The 26426-nt window shown below is 35.9% G+C and overlaps 1 protein-coding gene across 18 annotated transcripts in view; it reads left to right on the top strand.

Annotated features, from left to right (window-relative positions):
- MIER1 (MIER1 transcriptional regulator) overlaps positions 1-26426 on the top strand; it is a 72861-nt gene that overhangs the window by 10230 nt on the left and 36205 nt on the right. For 8 of the 18 annotated variants that reach the window (XM_070786359.1, XM_070786358.1, XM_070786364.1 and 5 more), the window contains 5 exons: positions 4901-4925; positions 10051-10196; positions 22355-22510; positions 23013-23145; positions 24803-24867. In XM_070786359.1, the coding sequence (XP_070642460.1) occupies positions 4901-4925; positions 10051-10196; positions 22355-22510; positions 23013-23145; positions 24803-24867 (525 nt within the window). Of the gene's footprint in view, positions 1-4900; positions 4926-5058; positions 5096-5140; positions 8884-10050; positions 10197-22354; positions 22511-23012; positions 23146-24802; positions 24868-26426 lie in introns of those variants that run through there. The other 10 variants (XM_070786357.1, XM_070786356.1, XM_070786367.1 and 7 more) reach the window with 3 other exon arrangements.

The raw sequence follows: 26426 nt of genomic DNA, 5'->3' as shown, positions 1-26426 counted from the left end.
AAACTTTCTTAACCAACAGTTAAGTGATTTAATTTTGTGTGAAGGAAGAGGGATGGTGGGCCCTTGGCACAGTCTCCCTGCCCTCTCTCCACCCTGTAATAGGGCCCCTAAACTCCTGTCTTCATCCCTATCATTGTGAGAATCTAGTATCTGCATTACTAAGTAAATGATATTAATACTTAAATAGTGGTGGAATTGGTTTGTGAGAAAAAATAAGACAGTTATACTCACTGAAAATGTGTTTTTGATTGTCTAGGATAAAAGAATCTAATTACTTCGTGTTTTTACTACCTTATTTATGTTTTAGTAATAGTGATATTCTAGTTTATCTTTTGTTTCTTTGGTATATGGGATATTTCTTATCATGGTCTAAAAATATACAGAAGAGAAACATTTAAACAAATTTGAGGCACTGAATAGTTGTTACAACTATTAGCAGCTTGATCAACTAAATCAAGTATATGAGTGTAGATATAAAAGTTGCCATAAAAGTTAACAGTTCCTTCTGATTCTTTGATTTAGCCGATTCATACCCTGTCTGCTGTTTTCCATCTCAGATAAAACAATTATGTATGTACCTAAAAGAAAACTAGGTTATTTTTCAAAATTATATAAACTTGTTTTTAAAAAATTATGGCAAATACTAAGTTTTCTTGAAAATATAAAAGAGAAGAAAATGAAAATGGCTCATAGTTCCACTGTATAATCTCCACGGACTTTCTGTTTAAAAAACAAAGAATAATGCTTGCAAGCGGTTAAAAAATTCCAGCAGTACTGAAAGGCATAAAATGAAAAACCTTCTTTCCCCATCCCATGTTCTAGAGGTAACTTGTTAACAGATTTTTGTGTGTCCTTTAGGGGAAAAATTTTTTATGTACCAGCCCAATTTTCCCCTTCCTCTACACTTTTCTTTTACTCCTAATATAGCTATCTGTTTATAGACACATACACATGCACATGTATTTAGCATTTTTTCCCTCAGAAGCAGAACTGTCTCATTCTTTTTAGTGAATTAGTAATTTCCTTTGCTTGGAAAAACTATGTTTCATTTCTAACTAGTTAAATAATGGACTTAAATTTTTTCCCCTTTTTCTATAGACAACTCTGTAGTAATAACTGAGATACACGTATCTTTATGTGCTTTTTTTAGTTATATCAGTAGGGTAAGTTCATGTTAGCGAGATGATCTGCAGAACGCTTTAACTCCTATTTCTATCAGTAATATATGAGCGTGTTTTAAGTACATTTTAATCCCCAGTGTAATAAATCTTCTTTACTGATTGCATATTATAATTTTAGATTTTTCTGAAAATAAGTATTGTTACAAATGAGTACCTGTTTAGCTTTAGTTGTAGTTTTTCCCCGTCCTTTCTAATTTACTGTAATCATTAATGGTAGATGTTGCAGGTTTTCTGGAGGGTATTGTTAGATACCAGTTCCTAATGAGACATAGATAATAGTCTGACATGACAGATGACAACTTGCAGTCACATTTTAAACATGCTTTGACTAGATGAAAACCATTTTTTAAAAAAATAGAGGGGAAGGAGGAGAGAGTTTTTGTTGTTGTTTTGTTTTACATATTTAATAGTTGTTTCCTTCCGAAATATAGAAGGAATTAGGTCCTAGGCTTTACCTTCACCACCTGTTGTGGAACCATTATCAAGTCAGTTTTTCTCCCTGGGTTTGCTAATCTATAAAATGAGGTAGATGGGGTAGGTTTTATTGCCATGTTCATGATCAAGTAAATTTATGCATTTGGAAATATGTAGTACTATATGAACATAAAATGGTCCTCCTATTCTTTTAAATATCTAAATTAAAAATGCCTTCATTTCATACTAAAATTTCCGGTATTATACTAAACTCACGTTTATATGTATTTATATACTACACTCATAATGAAAGATGATCAGTTTGTTTGTTGGTGGGCAAAAGTAATGCTTACAGTATAAACTGTTTTCAAATGCCTGTTTTCCAGAAGCTGATATTTGATTTAATTGGATATAATTGACTTCCCTGGTGGCTCAGTGGTAAAGAACCTGCCTGCCAAGGAAAGGAGATGCGAGTTTGATCCCTGGGTTGGGAAAATCCTCTGGAGGAGGAAATGGCAACCCACTCCAGTATTCTTGGCTGGGAAATCCCTTGGATAGAGAAACCTGGCGGCTATAGTCCAGGGGGTTGCAAAAGACTCAGACACGACTTAGTAACTGAGCGTGTGTGCATGCATGTGTGTGCAGGCGCACACACACACACACACCCCTTCCTCCCTCCCTCCCCCTCTCTCCCACTCTCTCTCCCTCACCAGTCTCTAGCCTGTAGATATATAGGCAAACCATTCCTGCTTCCCCTCCCCCAGTGCTAATCCAGGTATACCATCCATCAAATCATGTTTCTTAAAACGTCCTAGTATGCCTTACATACCATGATTAGTGCTATCTTTGAGCACTGGGTGTTCTGTTTTATGCCAGCTATACGTATAATTGCTATCAGTCATTTAACATTTGGCATCTTAATGAATAGGACATATTTTAGACTTTTTCAGAGCATTACAGTGGTAACTGTTTACCAGTAAAACAAAACTCAGTATGGTGTTTATTCACATTTAGCACAGTTTGAGGAGTTTTACAAACTATACAGACCCCAGTTGCAATTTAGTCTATTATTGCCAATATCTGATAACATCAGTGAAAGTGTACCTTTTATTCTTAAGTAAAATAACTTATTTTTTTATCAGAAGACTGTTAAATGGAATAATTATTGGAGTGTTCAAAAAGAACCAAATGCTCAAAGAGCTATTTCTTTTAAGCTAGTTTGAAAGATGTGCTGGTTTCTCTTGTTTTAATCCTTTCAAACCTATTTCAGAATTTTACTAAAAAGGAATAACGGCCATTGTAAGGCTACTCTGTGTATAGTGAACCTGAGACCAGATGAAGATAATCATTAACTTTGCTGTAGCCTTGGACAGAGGTTGTGCTTAAACTTGGGAAATAAAGTTTGAAGTGAAAGTGGATTAATATTTTTAAATGTTGATTTGCTGTGTAATATGTGTGGTGGTTTAATCCATTTTGAGCTAGAAGTGAGCTAGAACTGTTCAAAAGATGTTGTTCAGTTTCCCAGTCATGTCCGACTGTTTGTGACCCCGAAAAGCACACCAGTCCTCCCTGTCCCTCACCATCTCCCAGACTTTGGCCAAGTTCATGTCCATTGTATTGGTGATACCATCTAGCCATCTCATCCTCTAACATTCTCCTCTTCAACATCAAAAGATATTAAGCAAGCTAAAAACTCTTTTCTATGGTTACATTATTCTCTGTTACCCTACTCCACAGCTTCCCATTAGAGGAACCAAATTTAAAAGTAGCACTGTTTTGACTCTCTGTGGCAGTTCAAGATGGCGATGTGACTCTTGAAAATGTGTAATACTGAATAATGGTCTTTTGTTAAAATGAGTCAATGCTATAGACAAGAGCCATTCTCTTATAAGAATTAAAAGGAACAAATAGGAACCTTGGAAAAGTATGCCTTAGAACAATGTTAAGTCACCATGTAGAAACTAGAATGTCACACTTACTGCAATAGTGTGATGTAGACTGTTTTCAAAATGGAATTTTTAATATCTCATAAGAATTTATCTTAGAGGCCTAGCTTTTGAAAAATTGGACACTTTTTGTCTTTTCAGTTTTGTTCCTGCCTTTCTGCTCCATATCTTAGTAGAAAGAAAATACTAGAATATCCGTATCTTTTTGCTGGTACTTCTGAACTTGCAGCATCTCTGACTTCTGATGAGCCTGAATAGACAGCTTGGAATGAATAGGCAAGGTTTTAGTTAAAAAGATTTTGTCATTTGAGGCATCATTTGAATTTGTGTTCTTGAATTTATTGTATAGGAGTTGATGTTTCTAGATGACTTGTTGTTTATAACTGTTGAATTAGCTGAATTACAATAAAACACAGCCACAAACTGTCTAGTGGTGGTAACCCTAAAATAATTTGCTAATTTATCTTTAAATTTTCCAGATGGTTGTGGTTAAATTTATAAGAGGTAGAATGGTACAGTAGGAGTACTATAATAGGAAAGTCTTTGTGATCTTCTATTAGATAACCTTCCTGGATTGACCTTGTAAGATTGCTAACTTTGTGGTAATTTAAAAGTATGTTGTGTGTTAGTAAAGGTAATGTAATGTTTGTACTTAAAGTCACATTTAAATTTTTCCTTCTGCTTTCTTACAATATAGTTTTTATTCTAAATAACATCTTAAATTATTTCTGCCTCCCTTCTCACACTCATTTTAAGCCAGAGAACAGCTTGATAGCAGACCTTGGGTTTAATTTTCCCTGTATTGATGAGAGAGAATATTTTAGAGAATTCAGAGATCTGAAATCATATGTTTGTGCACGTGCTAACTCACTTCAGTGTGTCTGACCCTTTTCAACCCTGTGGACTGTAGCCCTCCAGGCTCCTCTGTCCATGGTATTCTCTGGAGTGGGTTGCCATGCCCTCCTCCAGGGAATCTACCTGACCCAGGGATGGAACCCGTGTTTCTTAATGTCTCCTGCATTAGTAGGCAGGTTCTTTACCACTAGTGCCAGCTGGGAAGCCCAAAATCATATCTCTTGAATGACATATATTATAAGATACATATTTGCCTTTGAAATCTGAATCAGTTACACATTATTGTCTTTGTTTCTAGATTCAGGAATGTTTTAGATTTTTATCTATGTTTAAATAAACATAATGTCAGAGGAGGGATTATGCAGGAAGTTTTAGTTTGTCTTAGTTCAGACGTTAAAATGTAACTAGTTTTTGGTGTCATATCAGTTGTTGAATAATTCTGTAATGTTCATGAAGATTTACTACACGGAGATGCTAATTTTTCTTCTTTTTTCTCCCCCTCAGCCATCTGTTGAGTCTTCAAGTCCAGGTAAGTATTTTCTATATTTTTTATCATCTTTATTTAACTAACATTTGACCTATTAGTTACATAAAGGTTAGAGGAGTTAGACTATCATCTGACTGACTTTTCTTCTGAATGCTTCTTTTCTCTGGGGAAAAAGAAATGGATGAAATATTTGACTGCCCATGAAAGTACAGGTGAGGCTGCTGTGAGTTCAACCTCATGACTTTTTGTGGGTTTCTTCTCTCTCTCTTTTTTTAAATGAATTGCCACATGTATTTTGTGTATTTTGTATTTGCTGTTTGATTTGAAGTGTATTTTTAAAAAGGAGTCTTTAACTGCTTAGAGATATTTGCTTATATAGAAAATTCAAAGTATTTTATTTGTGAAAAATATTGTTAATGCGTTTAATGAGAGAGGGAAAGGTAAAATAAAAGGTTCAACAAATGAGTATTGTAAATTAAAAAGTTATTTTAAAATTTTATTAGAATCAAGTTTTCTCCTCTGACCATGTATCTGACCTTGTAGTCTCTTCCAAACACAATATAGATTTCATTTTTTTCTTTAACTTTGAGGTTGCAAATGTATGATCTTTGGGCCAAATCTGGGCCATTAATGTTTTTTGTTCAGCTAGTGTAGTGAGCTTAAAAAATTAGAATATTGTATTTAAAATCTGGATTTAGGTTTCTTATGCTCAGTTGAAGGTTCTGATACCACTGGGTCCAGCGTTCCTGTGTGTCAGCAATTGATAGAAGCTAAACAGCAGTCAGGAAAGAGTTTGGTATGTGTTGATCTTCCTGCCTCGATGTCCAGGGATTTTACTGAGAGAGGAGACTGACTTCTGCAGTGGGGTAGGCAGGTGAAGGAAGAGCCTAAAGTAGCTTAGGAAGAGTGAGAAAGGGAACTCTCCTGAGGCATGGTATTGTTTAATTTGAAAACATCTCACATTGCATATTTAATAATGCTGTATTACTGACCTGTATTACTGACCTTTTCAGATCATTGAAGCAGTCACTTTTTTGTGTTTTAAATTTTAGGAAGTTTTGGAAAATACTGAAAATAATATAAGGCTTTTTTAGTTGTTCGGGGTCCTTTTCTTGAAGACAAATCATTGTTCTCTGTGTCAAGTAGGAGTTGAATTAAAATAACTCTAGATCCCTTGTTAATGATTCAGTTCAGTTCAGTCAGTCAGTCACATCTGACTCTTTGCAACTCTATGGACTGCAGCATGCCAGGCTTCCCTGCCCATCACCAATTCCCTGTACTACAAATTGACAGTTGATTTTATCATATTTATTTTAGCTGAAAATATCTTTCTGATATTCTTGGAAGTGAAGTACATTATTAGGCTTTGTGAGATTTCTGAAACTCAAGGATTTTTTTTTTCTTGTTTATAAATATGTTCTAGATGGAAGTAGGTTGGAAGACGTTGGAAATAATCTGACCTCAGATAAATCAAATTACCATATCCTTTTCAGGACGTGGTATTATTGTGCCTTTATATTTTTTTTCTTTCAAATACAGAAATCATTTTCATTGAAAAGATAAGTTCTAGTTTTTGTAGTGTTGTGAGTTTGCAAATAGATCAAATTTTAAACATTTTTCTGTGAACTTTCAAGACTTTTGTTAGGTAATACATAGGTACATAAAAATAATTACTCTAAAAGTGATATGAATAAGTGGCTTTTCAGTTTCCATTGCATTTAAAACAGCTTAGGGTGAACTGGAAGAATAGTGGAGCTGGAAGAAAACAAATGTCTTTGATAGCTTTTATTACTTGCTGAACGCTTGTATTAATACAAATAGAATGAAGTTTTTTGTTTTCAGAGTAAGGAACATCTTTTGAGGTAGGCAGCATTTGTCGCATCAGTCTTCTGTCCACAGAAATGTTTACTGTTCTTACAAGTAGTGCTAATTGTAGGCAATTTAAAAAATTGGTGGAGAAATTTGAAATAGAAACTTAATGTAAAAAAATTTGGTCCATTGGTGAAATACTGTGTCCTTTGTAACATCTTCACTTTGGAATTGAAGTGAAAATCACTCAGTCGTGTCCGACTCTTTCCGACCCCATGGACTATGCAGTCCATGGGATTCTCCAGGCCAGAATACTGGAGTGGGTAGCCTTTCCCTTCTCCAGGGGATCTTCCCAACCCAGGAATAGAACCGAGGTCTCCTGTACTACAGGCAGATTGTTTACCAACTGAGCTATGAGGGAATTGATGCTAATAATAGCCATGTGACCCAGGCTAAGTAGTTTGTCTGTTGATTCCACTAGTGTAAACTAATTACATCCAGTAGCCATTAGAGGTGGGGTTTTAGGGTAGGAAGGTAATAGAATGATTAAACAAGTCCACACCATATATTACAAACTGAATTTATTTTCTTAGTCATTGCAAAGAGGTAAGGTACTTTTTTAGTAATTTTGCAGTAGGATGGAATTCTGTGATAAAGCAGGGATATTTGCATTAATTCTGAAGCAAAATATTTACACAAAGCACCAGACTCCTTAGCCCTAATAATTTACTTTTGGGATTCTTCTCCCTAGGAGATAACCTAACAATGGGCCTTAGTAATTAACAGAAAGGAATAGGATGGTTAGTTGGTCTTGAAGAACAAGGTAAAAAGAAGTCAACTGAAACAAAGAAGTCAAGATTAAGGCAAGAAAAAAACCTGAAATTGAAAGTTTATAGAGAATGGTGCAGTGTATGTGTGGGGAAAGGAATTAAGAGTGTTGAGAGAAAACGTTCACTTCACTCACACTTTGTAATTTCATATAATGGGAGGGTTAAAATAACAAGGCTTTAAGTATAATTGGCTTTGCAAATAATGAACAAAAATGGGGGACTTCAAGTGTGTGTGTGTGTGTGTGTGTGTGTGTATAATACTTGTGATTTGGTACTGTTTTCTCATGTGAGCTTGATTTTTAAGTTGGTAAAAGATTGTAAGTAGTTAGAAATTAGGCATAATTATTTTTAACAATATTTGCATTCAGTAGGAATTATATTATGATTAGGATAATAATATGCAAAATGGTAGCATGAGATTTTTTAGGATCTTTCTGCCAGCAGTGGAGAAAAGTATAGCAACATCTGTGCTGCTGCTCCTGCTAAGTCGCTTCAGTCGTGTCCGACTCTGTGCGACCCCATAGACGGCAGCCCACCAGGCTCCCCCGTCCCTGGGATTCTCCAGGCAAGAACACTGGAGTGGGTTGCCATTTCCTTCTTCAATGCGTGAAAGTGAGAAGTGAAAGTGAAGTCGCTCAGTCGTGTCCGACCCTCAGCAACCCCATGGACTGCAGCCTACCAGGCTCCTCCGTCCATGGGATTTTCCAGGCAAGAGTACTGGAGTGGGGTGCCATTGCCTTCTCCGAGCAACATCTGTAGGAATACTTAATTACTGACTAAGCATCCTAGAAGATTGCTGTGTGAAATGAAAAGTTTTGGGACTGTTTTCTATTGAAAACTGAGAAAGAAGGGATAATGATTGGGACAAAAAAGCTATAACTAAATTAGTAATTCTTAAACTGCTCTTAGGGAACCCTGTGTCTAGTCTTTCACCCAGTTGTAAGATTCCTTTCTAAAAGTGTACCACGTTATTCTTCATTTCTAGAAGAAATTAAGATAATACTTTTCTAAATGTTGTTTTAACTTTATAAGTTGGTCTAAGACTTTGGTAACTAATTTGTACTGTACAAGATAGACTAGCTGATTTAACAGTTATATATTTCGTTATTTTGTATTTAATAGCAATATTTTGTTCTGTCCCTCCAAGAGCACAGTGACTTCTGAGTGCTCTGCCCTCTGACCTAGCTTGCCGTTTACTCATCTTAGTAACCCATAGGTTCTCGTCAAGTATTCTTCGAGGCAGAATATCTACTGCTTCTGAAACTCTTGACTAAACAGGAGCCTTAAAGAGCAGTAAAAGCACAGGCATTGGAATCAGCAGATCCAGAATTAAAGTTCCATTCTTGGCACCTACTGGTTCTGTGAGTTTAAATATGCTACTTAAACTCTTTGAACTTCAAGTTTTTATTTTTACTTCTTAGGATTGTTGGAATATTAAGTGAGATAATGTATGTGAAGGGTTTGAGCATAGTATTTGACGCATAGTAAACACTCAAAAAATGGTTCTTAATGCTAAAAATATTGGTAGGTAACAACAACCCTGGAGTCTTGGGTGCCCCCTTATTCTTAATTGTCTGATTTTCCAAGAAATCAGCATCTGTATTTCTTTGTTTTACTTATTGGTTTTCTTCAACAGTGAAGTAGGAGAGTAGGTATATCTATTGATATAACATTTAACACTTTAAACTGATAAAAGTAAATTGCTAATTGATTTTTTTGTTTTTTTTAAATAACTCATTTATTAGTTAACAGTCTTTTGCAAACAGTCTTTTGTCCAGGTTTGTCATAGTCGGGATAGTTTATAGATTATATTCAATATATGCCCAGCATTTGCAATCTACTGTTTCAAGTTTTGACCCTATTGAGTTCAGCAATATTCCCCAGCCACAAGGCTAAAAATAGATTTAGTTATACAACAGTTACCTACTGGATTATTTTTAATACCTTTCATAAGACTTTTGTATGCAATTTTAATAAACTTTGCTGTTTATACTCTTTGGGTTACTTCAACTAAGTTAAGGACAGCTATTTTCATATTAAAGTATATTTTTATGGATGTGCTAGTAGAATAATATTTGAGTTCAGCTGTACTTTTCCCTAGCCTATATATTCAGATGATGGTATATTTCATACTCTATATTCATACTTATTGGGTCTATTAAATATTAGTCAAGTAATTAAGAATTGTGATTTTTTTTTCACACAAAAGATCATTTTTATTTGATATAGCCACTATTTACAACTGAAGCTTTGGAAGATTACAGTACTCTTCAGACACCCTGCCCTCATTTTATAGTTGCAACTGTAAATATATAGCAGTAAAACAGGGTTAAAAAAAAATCCTTAAAGATGTTTTGTGGGGGGTGATAAGTAAAGGCAGGAATTTTAGAAAACAAGAAATAAAATTTGCTGTGCATAGCTTTTCCCTTGTACTTTTACTTATATCCAGTTTCAAATAACATATACATTAATATTAATAAGGTACACATAATTTGGTTTACCAAACTGTTCAAAATATTCTTTACCAGGAGGTTCAGCAACATCAGATGACCATGAATTTGATCCATCAGCTGACATGCTGGTTCATGATTTTGATGATGAACGCACATTAGAAGAGGAAGAAATGATGGAAGGAGAAACAAACTTCAGTTCTGAAATAGAGGATCTTGCAAGGGTAAATAACAATAAGAGCTAGAGGATGAAGTGGTTATAACTTTTTTATGGAGAGAGGAAACACTTTAAATTTTAGTTTTCTATGTTATTTTGGGGAAAGCGGTATTTTTTATATATATATATAAAATCAATACTGAGAAATTCTGTGTGGCCATAGGTGGGATATTTAATGTTTGGAATGAAAGGCATTTTTTAAAAGAAACTTTATTATATGAATTAGAATTCAGTAGTTAACTTTGATAAGACATCACAGGTACTGGATCAAAAATATTTAAAAAATGGGTACTGAATTTCATCGTACATATCTTCTGTCCTCCCCCAGTTACTGCACCTTTTATTTACTCCCCTTCAGAAGCATGCCACTCTTTTTCTTAAGAGTTGTCATCCTGTTCCTCATGTCTTGCCTACTCTGTAATGTTCCCTTAATTGTCTCTGCCTTTCCTGTAAAGATAACCAGTGATTTCATTGTTACAACCATTGGCCACTTTTTTCTCTACTCTCAAGAGATACTCAGCACAGTTTACCATTCCCTTCCTGCACTGTCGCTTTCCCTATCTTCTTGTTCCTGTTGAGTGGCTTTTGCAGACTTGTCTTCCTTTCCTCAAGGTTTAATTTTGGAATTTCCCAGTTCTCAGTTCTGGGCTTTGTTTTCATCCGTCAGTACTCAGTGTAGTGTGAGAGTCAGCCCCATCAGAATCACCCATGAACTTCCTAAGAAATATGCACTCCTGTGTCTTTCCCCCAGGCATACTAAATCAAAATTGGGGTGGGGTGGTGGACTCAAATCTGCATCATCATTAAGTATGCACACCATGTTTAAAAATGCTCATTACTAGTGATTGATCTAATCTTGTTGTGTCTGTATGCTTAGTATTTCTTAGTTATTTTTCTAGCATTATCCTGTTTGCTGTCTCCACTACCCACCTGCTTGACATTTCTTTTAGGATATCTCAGTAGACATCTTTGAATTTTAAAGGTCTAAAATAGAACTGTTGATTGATACTCTCTTCATTTGCCTGTTCTTCCCTGTTTTTTCCATCTCAGTAAAAAATGGCAACACTCTATACCTTGTTGAATAAGTCAGAAGCCAGGGAGTCATCTTCCTTCATTCTCAATATCTGTTCCTAAATAAGCTTATCATTTCTATCCAGAAATATCTGACTCTTGTTCCATCTCTACTGCTACCCTCAAGCCCAGGTCGCCATCATTTTTAGCTTAGAATGTACAGTAGCTTCCTAACTGGTTTCTTCATGTCCTCTTTTACCACTTTTCTCCAATGTATTACCACAGTAACCATGATGAACTTTTCAAAATATAAATCAGTTCATGTCAGCCTCCTATTTAAAACTCTTCGTTGGCTTCCTGTTACACCAGAAGAAAATTCAGACTCCTTGCCCTGGCCAGCAGGGCCACCTACATATGGTCCTTTGTTCATGTATTACACTGCCCCTGTCACGGTGTCCATAGCTGTTAGCCGCTTCTGTTCTTAGATGTGCTGGCTTTTTCCTATTTCAAGGCTTTTTACCTCATTCACACTCTCTGGTATGTGCATTCTGAGACTGACTCCTTTTTCTGTTAAGTCTGGGCTTAACGGTCCCTCCTCAAAATGGCTTTTCCTGGCCCCAGTCAGCTATTTTTAGCTGCTGAACCACATCCATTGCTTGCTTTCTGTGTAACACAATTTGTAGTTGTATGTTTGTTAAGTTTTTGTCTATATTCTCCTTAGTTCCATGAGAGGAGGGATAGTCTGTTTACCAGTATATTTCATAGCACATAGCAAGAGTGGTCACTGAACATTTTTGAATGAATGGATAAATCAGTTTGGTATGTTATCGTTAAAAGGTGTTACGTGTACAGTCTGCTGTACTTCAGAACAAAAAAAAGAAGTAAGACATAAGCCAGTCTTTAAGCATTTGGAGTATATAATATCACAGAAAATGAATTCTTATACCCTTATAGTAATAAAGATTAATCTATGCTTCAGAATTTTAGTTCGGAACTTTAAAGAGCTGAAAACAAAGTCTGACTAAGTCAAATTCTGTGAGTTCCATTTTGGATCATGTAGTAATTAAAGCTGGCTTAATCCATAAACCTAAGCAATTCAATATTTTGTTATTTTAAGCCAGACAACAGAACTGATCATAGTGGTAATGGTGTAGAGCTGTTAAAAAGCTTTTCAAGGATGAGTTAAAAAGCACATGAGGAATCTGGACTCAGAACTATTCTTTAGGAGAGGCTAGAAAGCATTCAAAAGACTAGTATAATTTGCTTGGATGATTCAGAACCTAGGCAAACATCAAAGGAAACAGTTGATTTAAATGTCAGTCATGGTTGCTTCATGTATTCATGAAGTGGAAAGGCGATTATTTCCAAATATTTGCCTCTGTTTCAAAGAAATTTACCACTTTGGATTATTTTCTTGTTTCTAAATAACCCATCCATGGGATAAAAGGTAAAGGAAGAAAATCTTATATTTTCCATTTTTTCACATTCTATATTCAAGTAATTTGAGTAAGTAAGTACTCAAGAAGAGGTAATCAAGTATGGTCAAAATAGGTTATGAGGTGGAATCATTATTATTTTACTTCAGAAAATGGGCTGCTACATTTAACTAGTACAAAATTACTAAGGGACTTTGCTAAAATTTTTTTTCATGTTGTGGTCTTTTCTTTTTCCCTTTATTCAACCTCCTTCCTCGGTCTGTTACAACCCCCAAATTTGCTTTCAAATGCTCCCTTTTTTGGAAAAAATAATTAGAATTATTTGTAGAATATATACAAAGGGAAAGAAAGACAAGGGAACCAATCTTTATCATTCTTTTCAACCAGACAGTCTTAAACCTTCTCTCAGACTACTTCTAATCTTTCCTGGAGTAATTAAGGCTTAGGTGTAAGTAGCATATAATCACCAATGCTTTCATCTGTAGCTTACAGCTAAGCTAGAGGGCAAGTATATTGGATTTCCTGTAGTTGTAAACTCTTTAGGTCCAAACCAAACTAGCTTTGTTTTTATTTAAAACAAAATGGGCAAGATTTTGTTATTGATGACTGATTTGCTCTTATAGAAGTAAAACATTATAGTTATGTCAGGAATTGGTAGGGTAGTTTATACCTGGTACTTCGGTTGCATGAAAAGGACCTTTGATGTAATGTGGCAAAATTTTGACAGTTGATTCATTCAGGAGTTAACAGTGACTGCATAGCCTGTAGCTTTAAGTTCGTTTAATGTGAATTCTAAAATTTAAGTGAAAACTAGCTTTGATATGTATTGTTAACATTTGTATGTGTGAATCTTACCAATATAAAAGACATTTTAGTTAAGTTTATCATTTAAATGTTTTAAGAGAATTAGTTGTACAGGTTAGAATTTATTGATAATATTAGAAGAGGTGTCAGAATCATTCCCATAGTAAACTTTGGTTTGTAGGAATGGCGATATGCAGGTTTAACGCTGTTTTTCAAATGTGCACTTAAAACCCACCATCTCACTTTGAACAGTAGCAATCTGTTTCGGAGAAAGGAGATCAGGATCAGCTGTATCTTTATTTGTATTTTTGAAAAATCACATTAAAACAATTAATACTTCAAAGTGTTAAGCACATTTTACTTGGTGAATCTCCAGAGCTAGAGAATAAAGATTAAAATGTGAGAGTTTTTTGGTTTTTTTTTAATAAGTATTCACAACACATGAATTATACAGGTAAGAAAAAAGCTCCAACGTGGGTACTATAAAGAAGAGTTCACTGTCTTCATCTCTTCCTAGTTTGTTTTATAGTCAAAGCCCAGCCTAAGAGGTTGGTTACGTTAGGAACTGTGACTCTTGTCTCTTAGGCCTTCTTGCCTAAAAATCAGTCCCTTTCCTTCTTCCCAACTTCATTTCCTGGTAAGTCACAACAGGTATAAAAAGAGAACTATGTCTATCCACCAAATGACCCTTGAACGGCCATCATCTGCTACCAAGTTCTGCTGCTGCTGCTGCTAAGTCACTTCAGTTGTGTCCGACTCTGTGCGACCCCGTAGACGGCAGCCCATCAGGCTCCACTGTCCCTGGTATTCTCCAGGCAAGAACACTGGAGTGTGTTGCCATTTCCGTCTTCAGTGCATGAAAGTGAAAAGTGAAAGTGAAGTCACTCAGTCTTGTCCGACTCTTAGCGACCCCACGGACTGCAGCCTACCAGGCTCCTCCACCCATGGGATTTTCCATGCAAGAGTACTGGGGTGGGGTGCCTTTGCCTTCTCCGGCTACCATGGGCAGTAAATGACTAATCCCCTGATGTGAGGGAGAGGGAGCCACTTTCTCTGCAGCTAGAAGACAGATACCACTCCATCCTTAAAATACTGCTGGTGGTGCTTGATAACTGTACCCTGTTACTTAAAGGTCAAATTTGATTTCAGATACCATGTTTGTCTTTGAAAAAGTCTGTGCTGCTTTCACCTCCAACTAGTCTCCCTTCAGCTTATACAGACATGATTGTCCCTCTTTTTGTTATAATACTTAGACAACTTAATTTTTAAAAGCACAATATGCAAGTATAGTCCACATGCCTGTATTTTTATTCATTTTGTACTGTATCCGGTTTCCTTATTTTTATAGTGTATCAATCCAGCACGTCTTATTTCACTCTCCCTAAGAATGATGAACACTTAACCTAGGGTTGTGTTTTGAGGAAAGGAGTACGTATATGCATATGTATGTAAGGGCTCTGTAAAGCAGTGAGTCAGACAGCCTCTTTAAAAACTCAGCTGCACTGTTTAATCAGTGTGTGACTTCGGACCGGGTATTTAACATGATTAAATTTCAGTGTCATTACACAGATGATATGTATAAAGCATTCGGCAAATGTCTGACACATGATACTCAAATCTTAAGAGTTATTCATAAGATTCTCAAATCTGTAACAAAACTGTAGCCAAAACTGTGGAGAACCCCTGTACTTGATTCATAAGCTTTTTTCACTCTGCTCCTCCCATTTCTTAACACTTGTATGAATGGGAACATTTTATTGTGATGTTTCAATTAATTTGAGGAAAGCCCTTTAATATGTGATAGAACACAGACTTTGGCAGTATAAGCTAATGAGAAAGTCTATGGAACAGGTAGCTGATGGGTCGTAGGATAGTGTACTGTCAGCCAATTTAATCCTCTCTTTTTTTTTTCCCGAGGGGAATAACAACTTTTGCTTTCAGATCAGATCAGATAAGTTGCTCAGTCGTGTCCGACTCTTTGCGACCCCATGAATCGCAGCACGCCAGGCCTCCCTGTCCATCACCAACTCCCGGAGTCCACTGAGACTCACGTCCATCGACTCAGTGATGCCATCCAGCCATCTCATCCTCTGGCGTCCCCTTCTCCTCCTGCCCCCAATCCCTCCCAGCATCAGAGTCTTTTCCAATGAGTCAACTCTTCGCATGAGGTGGCCAAAGTACTGGAGTTTCAGCTTTAGCATCATTCCTTCCAAAGAAATCCTAGGGCTGATCTCCTTCAGAATGGACTGGTTGGATCTCCTTGCAGTCCAAGGGACTCTCAAGAGTCTTCTCCAACACCACACTTCAAAAGCATCAATTCTTCGGCGGTCAGCCTTCTTCACAGTCCAACTCTCACATCCATACATGATCACTGGAAAAACCATAGCCTTGACTAGACGAACCTTTGTTGGCAAAGTAATGTCTCTGCTTTTGAATATGCTGTCTAGGTTGGTCATAATTTTCCTTCCAAGGAGTAAGTGTCTTTTAATTTCATGGCTGCAGTCACCATCTGTAGTGATTTTGGAGCCCAGAAAAATAAAGTCTGACACTGTTTCCACTGTTTCCCCATCTATTTCCCATGAAGTGGTGGGACCGGATGCCATGATCTTCGTTTTCTGAATGTTGAGCTTTAAGCCAACTTTTTCACTCTCCACTTTCACTTTCATCAAGAGGCTTTTGAGTTCCTCTTCACTTTCTGCCATAAGGGTGGTGTCATCTGCATATCTGAGGTTATTGATATTTCTCCCAGCAATCTTGATTCCAGCTTGTGTTTCTTCCAGTCCAGCATTTCTCATGATGTATTCTGCGTATAAGTTAAATAAACAGGGTGACAATATACAGCCTTGATGAACTCCTTTTCCTATTTGGAACCAGTCTGTTGTTCCATGTCCAGTTCTAACTGTTGCTTCCTGACCTGCATACAGATTTCTCAAGAGGCAGATCAGGTGGTCTGGTATTCCCATCTCTTTCAGAATTTCCCACAGTTTATTGTGATCCACACAGTCAAAGGCTTTGGCATAGTCAATAAAGCAGAAAGAGATGTTTTTCTGGAACTCTTGCTTTTTCCATGATCCAGCGGATGTTGGCAATTTGATCTCTGGTTCCTCTGCCTTTTCTAAAACCAGCTTGAACATCAGGAAGTTCACGGTTCACATATTGCTGAAGCCTGGCTTGGAGAATTTTAAGCATTACTTTACTAGCGTGTGAGATGAGTGCAATTGTGTGGTAGTTTGAGCATTCTTTGGCATTGCCTTTCTTTGGGATTGGAATGAAAACTGACCTTTTCCAGTCTTGTGGCCACTGCTGAGTTTTCCAAATTTGCTGGCATATTGAGTGCAGCACTTTCACAGCATTATCTTTCAGGATTTGGAATAGCTCAACTGGAATTCCATCACCTCCACTAGCTTTGTTCGTAGTGATGCTTTCTAAGGCCCACTTGACTTCACATTCCAGGATGTCTGGCTCTAGATCATTGATCACACCATTGTGATTATCTCGGTTGTGAAGATATTTTTGTACAGTTCTTCTGTGTATTCTTGCCATCTCTTCTTAATATCTTCTGCTTCTGTTAGGTCCATACCATTTCTGTCCTTTATTGAGCTCATCTTTGCATGAAATGTTCCTTTGGTATCTCTGATTTTCTTGAAGAGATCCCTAGTCTTTCCATTCTGTTGTTTTCCTCTATTTCTTTGCACTGATCGCTGAAGAAGGCTTTCTTATCTCTTCTTGCTATTCTTTGGAACGCTGCATTCAGATGTTTATATCTTTCCTTTTCTCCTTTGCTTTTCACTTCTCTTCTTTTCACAGCTATTTGTAAGGCCTCCCTAGACAGCCATTTTGCTTTTTTGCATCTCTTCTCTATGGGAATGGTCTTGATCCCTGTCTCCTGTACAGTGTCACGAACCTCATTCCATAGTTCATTAGGCACTCTATCTATCAGATCTAGGCCCTTAAATCTAATTCTCACTTCCACTGTATAGTCATAAGGGATTTGATTTAGGTCATACCTGAATGGTCTAGTGGTTTTCCCTACTTTCTTCAATTTGAGTCTGAATTTGGCAATAAGGAGTTCATGGTCTGAGCCACAGTCAGCTCCTGGTCTTGTTTTTGCTGACTGTATAGAGCTTCTCCATCTTTGGCTGCAAAGAATATAATCAATCTGATTTTGGTGTTGACTATCTCGTGATGTCCATGTATAGAGTCTTCTCTTGTGTTGTTGGAAGAGGATGTTTGTTAGGACCAGTGCATTTTCTTGGCAAAACTCTATTAGTCTTTGCCTTGCTTCATTCTGTATTCCAAGGCCAAATTTGCCTGTTACTCCAGGTGTTTCTTGACTTCCTACTTTTGCATCCCAGTCCCCTATAATGAAAAGGACATCTTTTTTGGGTGTTAGTTCTAAAAGGTCTTGTAGGTCTTCATAGAACCGTTCAACTTCAGCTTCTTCAGCATTACTGGTTGGGGCATAGACTTGGATTACTGTAATATTCAATGGTTTGCCTTGGAAATGAACAGAGATCATTCTGTCGTTTTTGAGATTGCATCCAAGTACTGCATTTTGGACTCTTTTGTTGACCATGATGGCCACTCCATTTCTTCTGAGGGATTCCTGCCTGCAGTAGTAGATATAATGGTCATCAGGGTAGCATTACTTTTTATTTCAAATATTTGGGGGCAAATAAGAGAAATCCGTTTTGAGCAAGCTTAGGCAAAATGAAGATTTAGTTGTAAGGCTCATGTAATTTCATTAAGGGCAGGGGGAGGTCTAGACTTCAGAGACTCCTGTGCCACCAGAACACTTTTTTATATGGTGGTGTCCTTTTTGAGTCCAATTTTCGTCATATGTTGTAAGTTTTCAGGCTCCAAGATTTATTGCTTGGGATACAGCATATATTCTTTAGCTGCTATTGGTAAAATTCTGGAAACAAATTATGTTCAAGCTTGGGTCATGTGCCCTTTTCAAATGAATGGTCAGGGAATGCAGTGATTCCAATTGAGTTAGATGCTGTGAGTCCAGGAGGTAAGCTTTCAGTCAAAATACATGCTTGGAATGGAGGAAAGAACATTTCTGGAAAAATGAATGTAGAAAGAAAGGACTGGATGACAGACAACAAGAAATGGTACTTGAATTTGAAACTGGAGTTTTCTCAGCAAAATTGATTTGGGGTTTTATTGTATTTGTGTTTACTGTTAGGACTTCCCTTTATACCTTAGATATCAGGTAAGATACTTTTTAATACTATGTGGATCATGGTTGTTGCTTCCTAATTTGTTGTTTCTAACTTGCTGCTTACTCGTAATAACTTGATATTGGGCAACAGAAATTAAAAGTTAATTCCTAAGAAAAGCATAATACCACTACATATTCTTTTGTTTTCAGTATTAAGCAAGAATTTTCTTGATGGACTGCTGCTGCTAAATCGCTTCAGTCATGTCCAACTCTGTGCGACCCCATAGATGGCAGCCCACCAGGCTCCCTCGTCCCTGGGATTCTCCAGGCAAGAACACTGGAGTGGGTTGCCATTTCCTTCTCTAATGCATGAAAGTGAAAAGGGAAAGTGAAGTCACTCAGTCGTGTCCGACTCTTAGCGACCCCATGGACTGCCGCCTACCAGGCTCCTCCGTCCATGGGATTTTCCAGGCAAGAGTACTGGAGTAGGGTGCCATTGCCTTCTCCACTTGATGGACTAGGCAGGGGTATTTTGTTGACATGTGATAAAACCAACTTTGACCGAAAGTAAACTTTTTAGAAGTTTGTCAAAACTTTTTTAGACGTTTATTGCTTTTAATATTTTTTAGATGTCATATGAATCTATATCTAGGTCTAAGGAATATCTGGAACTAGAGATTCAGGGTCACAAGGACCTCTTGATCACTCTTAACCCATGGTTAAATCTGTTGATTTCTTCTTTGGGATCCCTTGTTTTTTCTTTACCACAATCACTAATTTAATTCAGATTCTGATTATACTCACATAAATGATAGCAGTGGATTCCAACTTAGCAAACTAAATTTCTCCCTGCCTAGGTTCATCTTGAATAATATGTTGTGTGCGTAGTTTTCCCAAAGCCCTTTTATAGAGTCAGTCACTGTTCAGTAGCTACTCTTAAATGAATGAAAAGTAGACTCTAATAGATGCCTTGAGAAACTAAGTAAAACTAGAGAAAATAGGTTAAAAAAACTAGCCAGCCCTTTTTTTTTTTTTTAGTTAACTGCAAATCAGGATAACCTGCGTGTTCATTTTTTGTTTCTGTAGTTGTTCAGTTGTTTCTTTGACTTGTCTTGACTTTTCTCTGCCAGTTCTGTTACTCTTTATCTAATTCAAGCACTTCTCTTTCAAATACACTGATCAGTCACTTCTGACTCTACCCTGTTCTCTGCTTAGTCAATATTGGGGGTGTTGCCAACTTTTTTTTGAGAAATGAATTTTTATAAAGCAAGTCACACTTCTCATATGTGTATCCAAGAGAGAAAAATCTTGGACTTAACCATGGAAGTCAGATATTCCACTTTCCAAATAGTGGTTAAAAAAAAAAAAAGAAAAATTCTTTCCATGCAGTTGGTACATTACTTATCTTTTTGACATATAACTGAGCTAGATGTCAGCAGTTAGTGACAAGCTTTATTAAGGATAATGATCACAATTTATTACGTTCCACTGAAAAGGCTGGTTTGCAGTTATCTTATCCTAGAACTGATCAGAGTGGTTCTCCAGATGGTCTGATACTAACATCAATATCACCTGGTACTTTAAAAAATGCAGAAACTCACGCCCCACCTCAGCCCTGCTAATCTTTGAGGTGGAGTTCAGTTCTAAGTTTAAATAATCCCTCAAGGTGATTCTGTTGCCCTTGAATAAGACAGATCAAAGGTCCAACTCTTTGCAACCCCTTGAACTGCAGCAGGCCAGACTTCCCTGTCCTTCACTATCTCCCTAAGTTTGCTTAAACTCATGTTTTATTGGTAACCGTACCTCTTTTGGTGATCTCTCAAAGTATCAGTTAAACATAGTTGTAAAAATTAGAGGTAACAGTAGCATATTAAGATAATATTAAAGACGAAATAAATATTATGAAACAAGCTGTTGGTAAATTCTCAAGGTCCATGTGAATGTTAATTGCCAGCCTACACTAAAGTGTTTTTCTTGGTTTGGCCCTTATTCATAATAGTGACCTCAGTGGCGTCTTGCTCATAGAAGTGACTTCAGTTGCTAAACCTGCTTCTAATTTGCGATGCAGAATGAGTTTATGGAAAATATGAGCTGAGATTAAGAGTTCTAGATATTACAATAAAGTCTCTGTCCGTACATCATGTTTCTCTCTGCTTGGTTTTCTTATTTACATATAAAGGTACCACTCTCATCCGGTACTTTTAAAGATCAAATAAGATAGTATAATATTCTCACTTTGTTTTTGTTAAGAAACGAGAATAAGGTAGTGAATCAAAGCATTTATCACAAATGCCTGGCATATAGAAGACGTGATGGCAGCTATATTGTCATGATTGTTTATTTAACCCATCTTTTCTACATCATATTCTTATTTCTTTCCTGATTTTGAAGTTCTTTTTTCTTAAATCCTGACTCCTAATTCCTAAATTTCTGTTTCTTTGTACCAAATGCTTATACTGGACCAGGTATCTGGAAGGACTAGATCCTTGAACACTTCAAGCATTATCTCTTATTGTACTTTGAAAGTCATAATAATTAAGTCAATTAAGTATACCAGCTGGTCATTGATTTCTTTCAGAAACAGATTCACAAACTGATTTATAACTAGAGTATCCATTTACAATATGAAATATTAATAGAAGTGTTAAACAGCATTTTCTTTCTATAAGGAAATTTTTTTCCACATTATCGTTATTTGCTTTTTACACACAAATTCTGATTGATGGGAGTTAACTGTATGATCTAATTACTTAGTATCAGGTTATATCCTCCAGTTTGATGTATTCATCTTCACTATAATAAGGTATTTCACACACAGGCTAGACTTGTTTCTGTCCATGAGTAAGACTGTGATACTACTGGAGAAATACAAAGTCTTATTTCACGATTATCCTTTTTCTAGGTTCTAAACTGACTCAGTTAAGTTTTTCTTCAGAATGTGTATGTGTATGTTATAGGTTCACACTATTTGGGTTAAATTTTATTTTTATAATTTTGTCATGTTTCCCTGATACTCTGTAACACTTAACTACTGATTAGAGTGAGTACCTTCTGCAAAAATCTCATTTCATTTCATAACATGTGGATATTTGTTCATTTCACCCTCAGGAGAGTGTGCTTTTTGTGCTTGGGGGAGGTTCAGGTCCCTGGCTGAAACAGCCTGGTATACTGTTAAGAGTATGGGCTTTTGTAATCAGACTCAAAATCTGTTTTCACTACTTGTAACTTGTGTGGTTTTTGGAGAAATTGCTTAATCTGCTAGCCTCAGTTTCCTCATCTCTGAAATGGAGATAACACAACAGTTTTGTAAGATGTACAGTAAAGATTACATGAAGTGATTTTACATAACCCTAGAAAAGAATATATGGCTGATGTAACCCAGTATCATTCATGTATATTATTGCTGTTTTTGATGTGTTTGGGCTGGGCTCTAAATTTCATTCCGCTTTCTTGGTTTGTTAACTTTGTTTACAGTCTATTTTCTAATTATTCTGTTTCCCCACTCCCAAATTCTGTGTGGCTCTTAGTAAATGTGAACTGACTGTTGGTGTACAGTCGCTGAATTGAAGCAGAAAAGAATAATTAAGATTAGGGTTTTTCTGGTTTCAGAATTATATTGTTTTACTTTTTATGATTTACAAATTCTTGATAACAGTTCTAAGAATATTCTTCTGTATTAAGATTTGTGAATGATAGGAATATGAAATGTCATCTGTTAAAAATTTAACTTTTGTTTGGTCTATTTAGGAAGGCGACATGCCGATTCATGAACTTCTCAGCCTTTATGGTTATGATAGTACTATTCGGCTACCTGAAGAAGATGAGGAGGAGGAGGAGGAAGAGGAGGAAGATGATGAAGATGCTGATAATGATGATAACAGTGGATGTAGTGGGGAAAATAAAGTAAGGTTATACATATATTTTTATCTTCCTGAAGTTAAAATTTTATTGATACATTGATTTTGATTGCTTGTTTTTGTCATTTCTTTTCACTCTTAACTTTAAAGGCAATATATTTAAATATTAAAACTTAAGATATAGACATGTGTAATGCAAATTGAAAGTTCCCTATAATCTACGCCAGAGAGGCAATAGTTTGCTCTGTCATTCCTGTTTTTTCTAACGCCTGTTCTAAATAAATTTGTACAAACTTTTAAAATGCTGTTTTTTAAAGTAATAATGGCTAATTGTACTCATTTTTATTTTGTTTTGAAATAACTTTAGGTTTGCATAAGAGGTTCAAAGATAATTCAGTGCATCTCTCTGAACTCTACTCGACTTCCTCTAATGTTAGCATCTTGTGTAACCATGGTATATTCATGTAGTCTTCTAGTTTTATCTGGAATACTATGACCTTTCATCTGCAACACTTTTTCTTAAAGAGATTTAATGTATTATTCCACAGGAAGAGAATATAAAAGATTCCTCAGGTCAAGAGGATGAAACTCAGTCTTCCAATGATGATCCATCTCAATCTGTTGCTTCTCAAGATGCCCAGGAAATAATCCGTCCACGTCGATGTAAATATTTTGATACAAGTAAGTATTATTAGTTACTGTTTTTTATATGATTTTTGCTGTTTAATATTTTAGTGTTTTTTTTTTCCAATACTCTGAATTCATTGATTTGGAAATCTCGCTCATCAGTAAATGGGATTTTGTTCTAGATTATTAGTTTAGCTGTACTGGTGCTATGTTGCCCATGAATATCCTACCGTAATTATTATGTGTCACTATGATACCTGATTTTGAATGTGTTCCTTTTTTTCCACTTTTGACTGTTCTTTAAATTTGTTGTTTCATGGTCATCTTTTTTATTTTTCCTAGTCTTTTCCTCAGTTTTCCATTTTCTGCTTTCTTTGCCTCTCAGTCTAGATATATTCATAAGCATTTCTTTCTCTAACCAATGGTTCCCAAGTCTAAAGAAATTGTTGGCCCTTGAGATAGGAATATATTATACAGAGAAAGAACTCTGCTGATGTTTCTACCTCCTCAAAGTCATTGACCAGTAGTCGATACAACATTTAACGTATGTATCTTGAATATTTGCATGTGTAACTACTCCATAATGTTTTCATTCTAAGCAGGAATCCTTACCCTAGAAATAAGATAAGAAAAAATTAACCATTAGTGTTATTAGTTTAAATATATAGTTTAAATTTCTGTATTTAAAAAAGAAAAATACTTGAATACAATACAATAACCTCTCCTGAAATGTGGTAAAGTAAAAATTGATTAAACGTGGTTACTGCTTTGTGTGAATGACTTCTGTTACACATTTTTGTTTAGAGGTCAGTGTAGGGCTGCTGGTGATAATTTTATTGTGAATTTTTCTTTTTAGGGATACAGTCCAACTTAAAAGTATTATCACTGCACAGAGAGATTAATTACATTTAATTATTTGGAGGAAATGTATTTTTCCCCTAGTTAAACCAGGAGCAGGTCCATTGCCAAAATTTGCTTAAAAGTGGGATACTAAGTGACTGTATCTTGAAATAATATATCATAGTTCAGATGTTATTTCAGTATGCATGGGAACTATACATACAGTGCCCATCTTAGCTTTTCTATAGAAAGAATTAATTTCTGTATGTGATGTTACCATTTTGAATTTTGAGTGCCATTGTAGAGTTGAGAAGATGCTGACAATCTAATGGTTTTCAGATTTCCCGCTCCTTTATGTAAAGGCATTCTTAGTCCAGTATGTAAGCAAATAGCAATTTGCCTGCTCTGAATAAAACAGAAGTTGGGGAGACATACATGTGCTCTCTTCCTGCATTCCCCCAAAGTGATGTTATAGCATTCTCAAGTGTTTTAAGGACCACTGTTCAGAAACTATTATTTTGTCCCAGCTCTCATTTAATAAGGGAAGAAACTGAGATCATATAGTTTATTCTGTCACCAGGCTGTTGGAAGCAGGATTAGGTTTAGAAACAGATTGTCTTGACTCTGAATCAATTTTTTCCCTAAAGTTTTTTGTAGAGTATTATTTCATGAAAATATAGTTATCTAAGAAGATTGTCCTGGAAGGTCTATGAGTTTTGTTGTTGTTTTAACTGACAGGGTAATATTTGACTAAAAATATCTTGACCTACCTCTGCAAATACCTTTTGGCATATTTAAGTATTTAATGGTAGATGTAAGAATGGACAGGCTAAGCAATCATTTTATAGTACTATTGTCTTACTTATTCTAGATAGTGAAATAGAAGAAGAATCTGAAGAAGATGAAGATTATATACCATCAGAAGACTGGAAAAAGGTAGTTAGAGCCATATTTTCCCAAAACTTAGATAAATTAATACTTAAAGAGCCAAGTATCTTCTTTTACCAAAAGTTTGATAAAGTTGAAGTAAGTCTTCTTGTGACATATGTTCAGACTTTCCCTTAATACATCCAGGTGAGAAAGAACATAAATTTTCTTATAAATAAAATAACGATATAGAAAAATCAGACTTTGTTGAACAAGTTGGTACTCAAAGCAAAATTACAAATCCAAATTTCTAAACTAGTTAAGAACTAGACTTTTGTTAGCTACACTGTAAAAAGTATCACATGTGATTTTTTTCTTTTTTATATATGTATCTACTTGAGAAAACAATTGTGGAGGCTCTGGTATTTGTTAAGTAAATTTTCTTTAATGAGTTAGATTACAGGTTTTTCTATCCCTTATTAATGTTGATACTCGCAGCTCAGAGTATATTGTGTGAAGAGATAGATTTGGACTTTGGTATAACTATCCATAATTAATTTCTAAAATGAGTTTAAAGATAATGACATGGTCTTTAAAAATAAAATTGTATAATAGTGTATAATTAATCTCATGGTTAAACTGAAGAATTTTAAGCTGCTGCCAAACAGTTGACTTATTAGGAAGATGTATCACATTATTATGTAGAATTGATTAGGACAAATCATCTATATGAGGTGATGTCATACTTGTTGCGATAGATACCTGATTTATCTCTTAGAATCTCTGTTGAGGGTTTTGCTTTTTTTTTCCCCCTTGGTGTTCTTTTCCCTAGGTCTGATTCTGAATTTAGTGCATAAACAGTCATTTATGTGGAAGCAGAATTGCCCAAAATACCAGATCGAGTGGCCTTTCTGCCCTTTTTAAGTCATGATTGTTTAGTCAGTACTTTTGATCCTTCCCTGTGTTTTGTTTGTTAGTTTCTTTAAAGTTGTCTGGTCTGGATGCCAGGGGCACACTTAAGAGATAACCCCCTTTGTGGATTAAAATAAGGAAAAATCTGTATATTTTGTAGTTGTAGCTGGGAAGAATGAAGTATTAAAATGACCTTGGACTGTACTACCCAAGGATTATGGGCTTCAGCCAGAATTGATGTATTTATGGGTTTCCAAAGAGATGTTGGCTTCCCTTGTAGCTCAATCAGTAAAGAATCTGTCTGCAATACAGGAGACCTGGGTTTGATTCCTGGGTTAGGGAAAATCTCCTGGAGAAGGAAATGACAACCCACTCCAGTATTTTTGCCTGAAGAATCCCCTGAACAGAGGAGCCTGGCAGACTACTGCCCATGGGGGTCGCAAGAGTTGCACACAACTTAGCGGTTAAACTACCACAAAGAGATGTTTAGAAAAGAGAGACATCAGTGTGGGTTAAAGTGGTAAGGAAAGATTATCATAGTGCATGTATTAATTATTAATAACTTGAATAACTTGAATGGTTAATGAATGAATGATGGGACTGAAGACAGAAAAAAAGGATCACAGAAGTTACTATTTGTGTGACTTGTTTGAGCAAGTGTTAACTACATGCAGAAATTAAAATTAGAAAAGCTGGAAACTTTGGTAATCAACTTA

This window comes from Bos indicus, chromosome 3 (assembly GCF_029378745.1).
Source record: "Bos indicus isolate NIAB-ARS_2022 breed Sahiwal x Tharparkar chromosome 3, NIAB-ARS_B.indTharparkar_mat_pri_1.0, whole genome shotgun sequence".
In the NCBI taxonomy this organism is placed as follows: domain Eukaryota; kingdom Metazoa; phylum Chordata; class Mammalia; order Artiodactyla; family Bovidae; genus Bos; species Bos indicus.
Note: the sequence above shows the minus strand (reverse complement) of the source record. Positions and strands in the feature narration are given on the sequence as shown.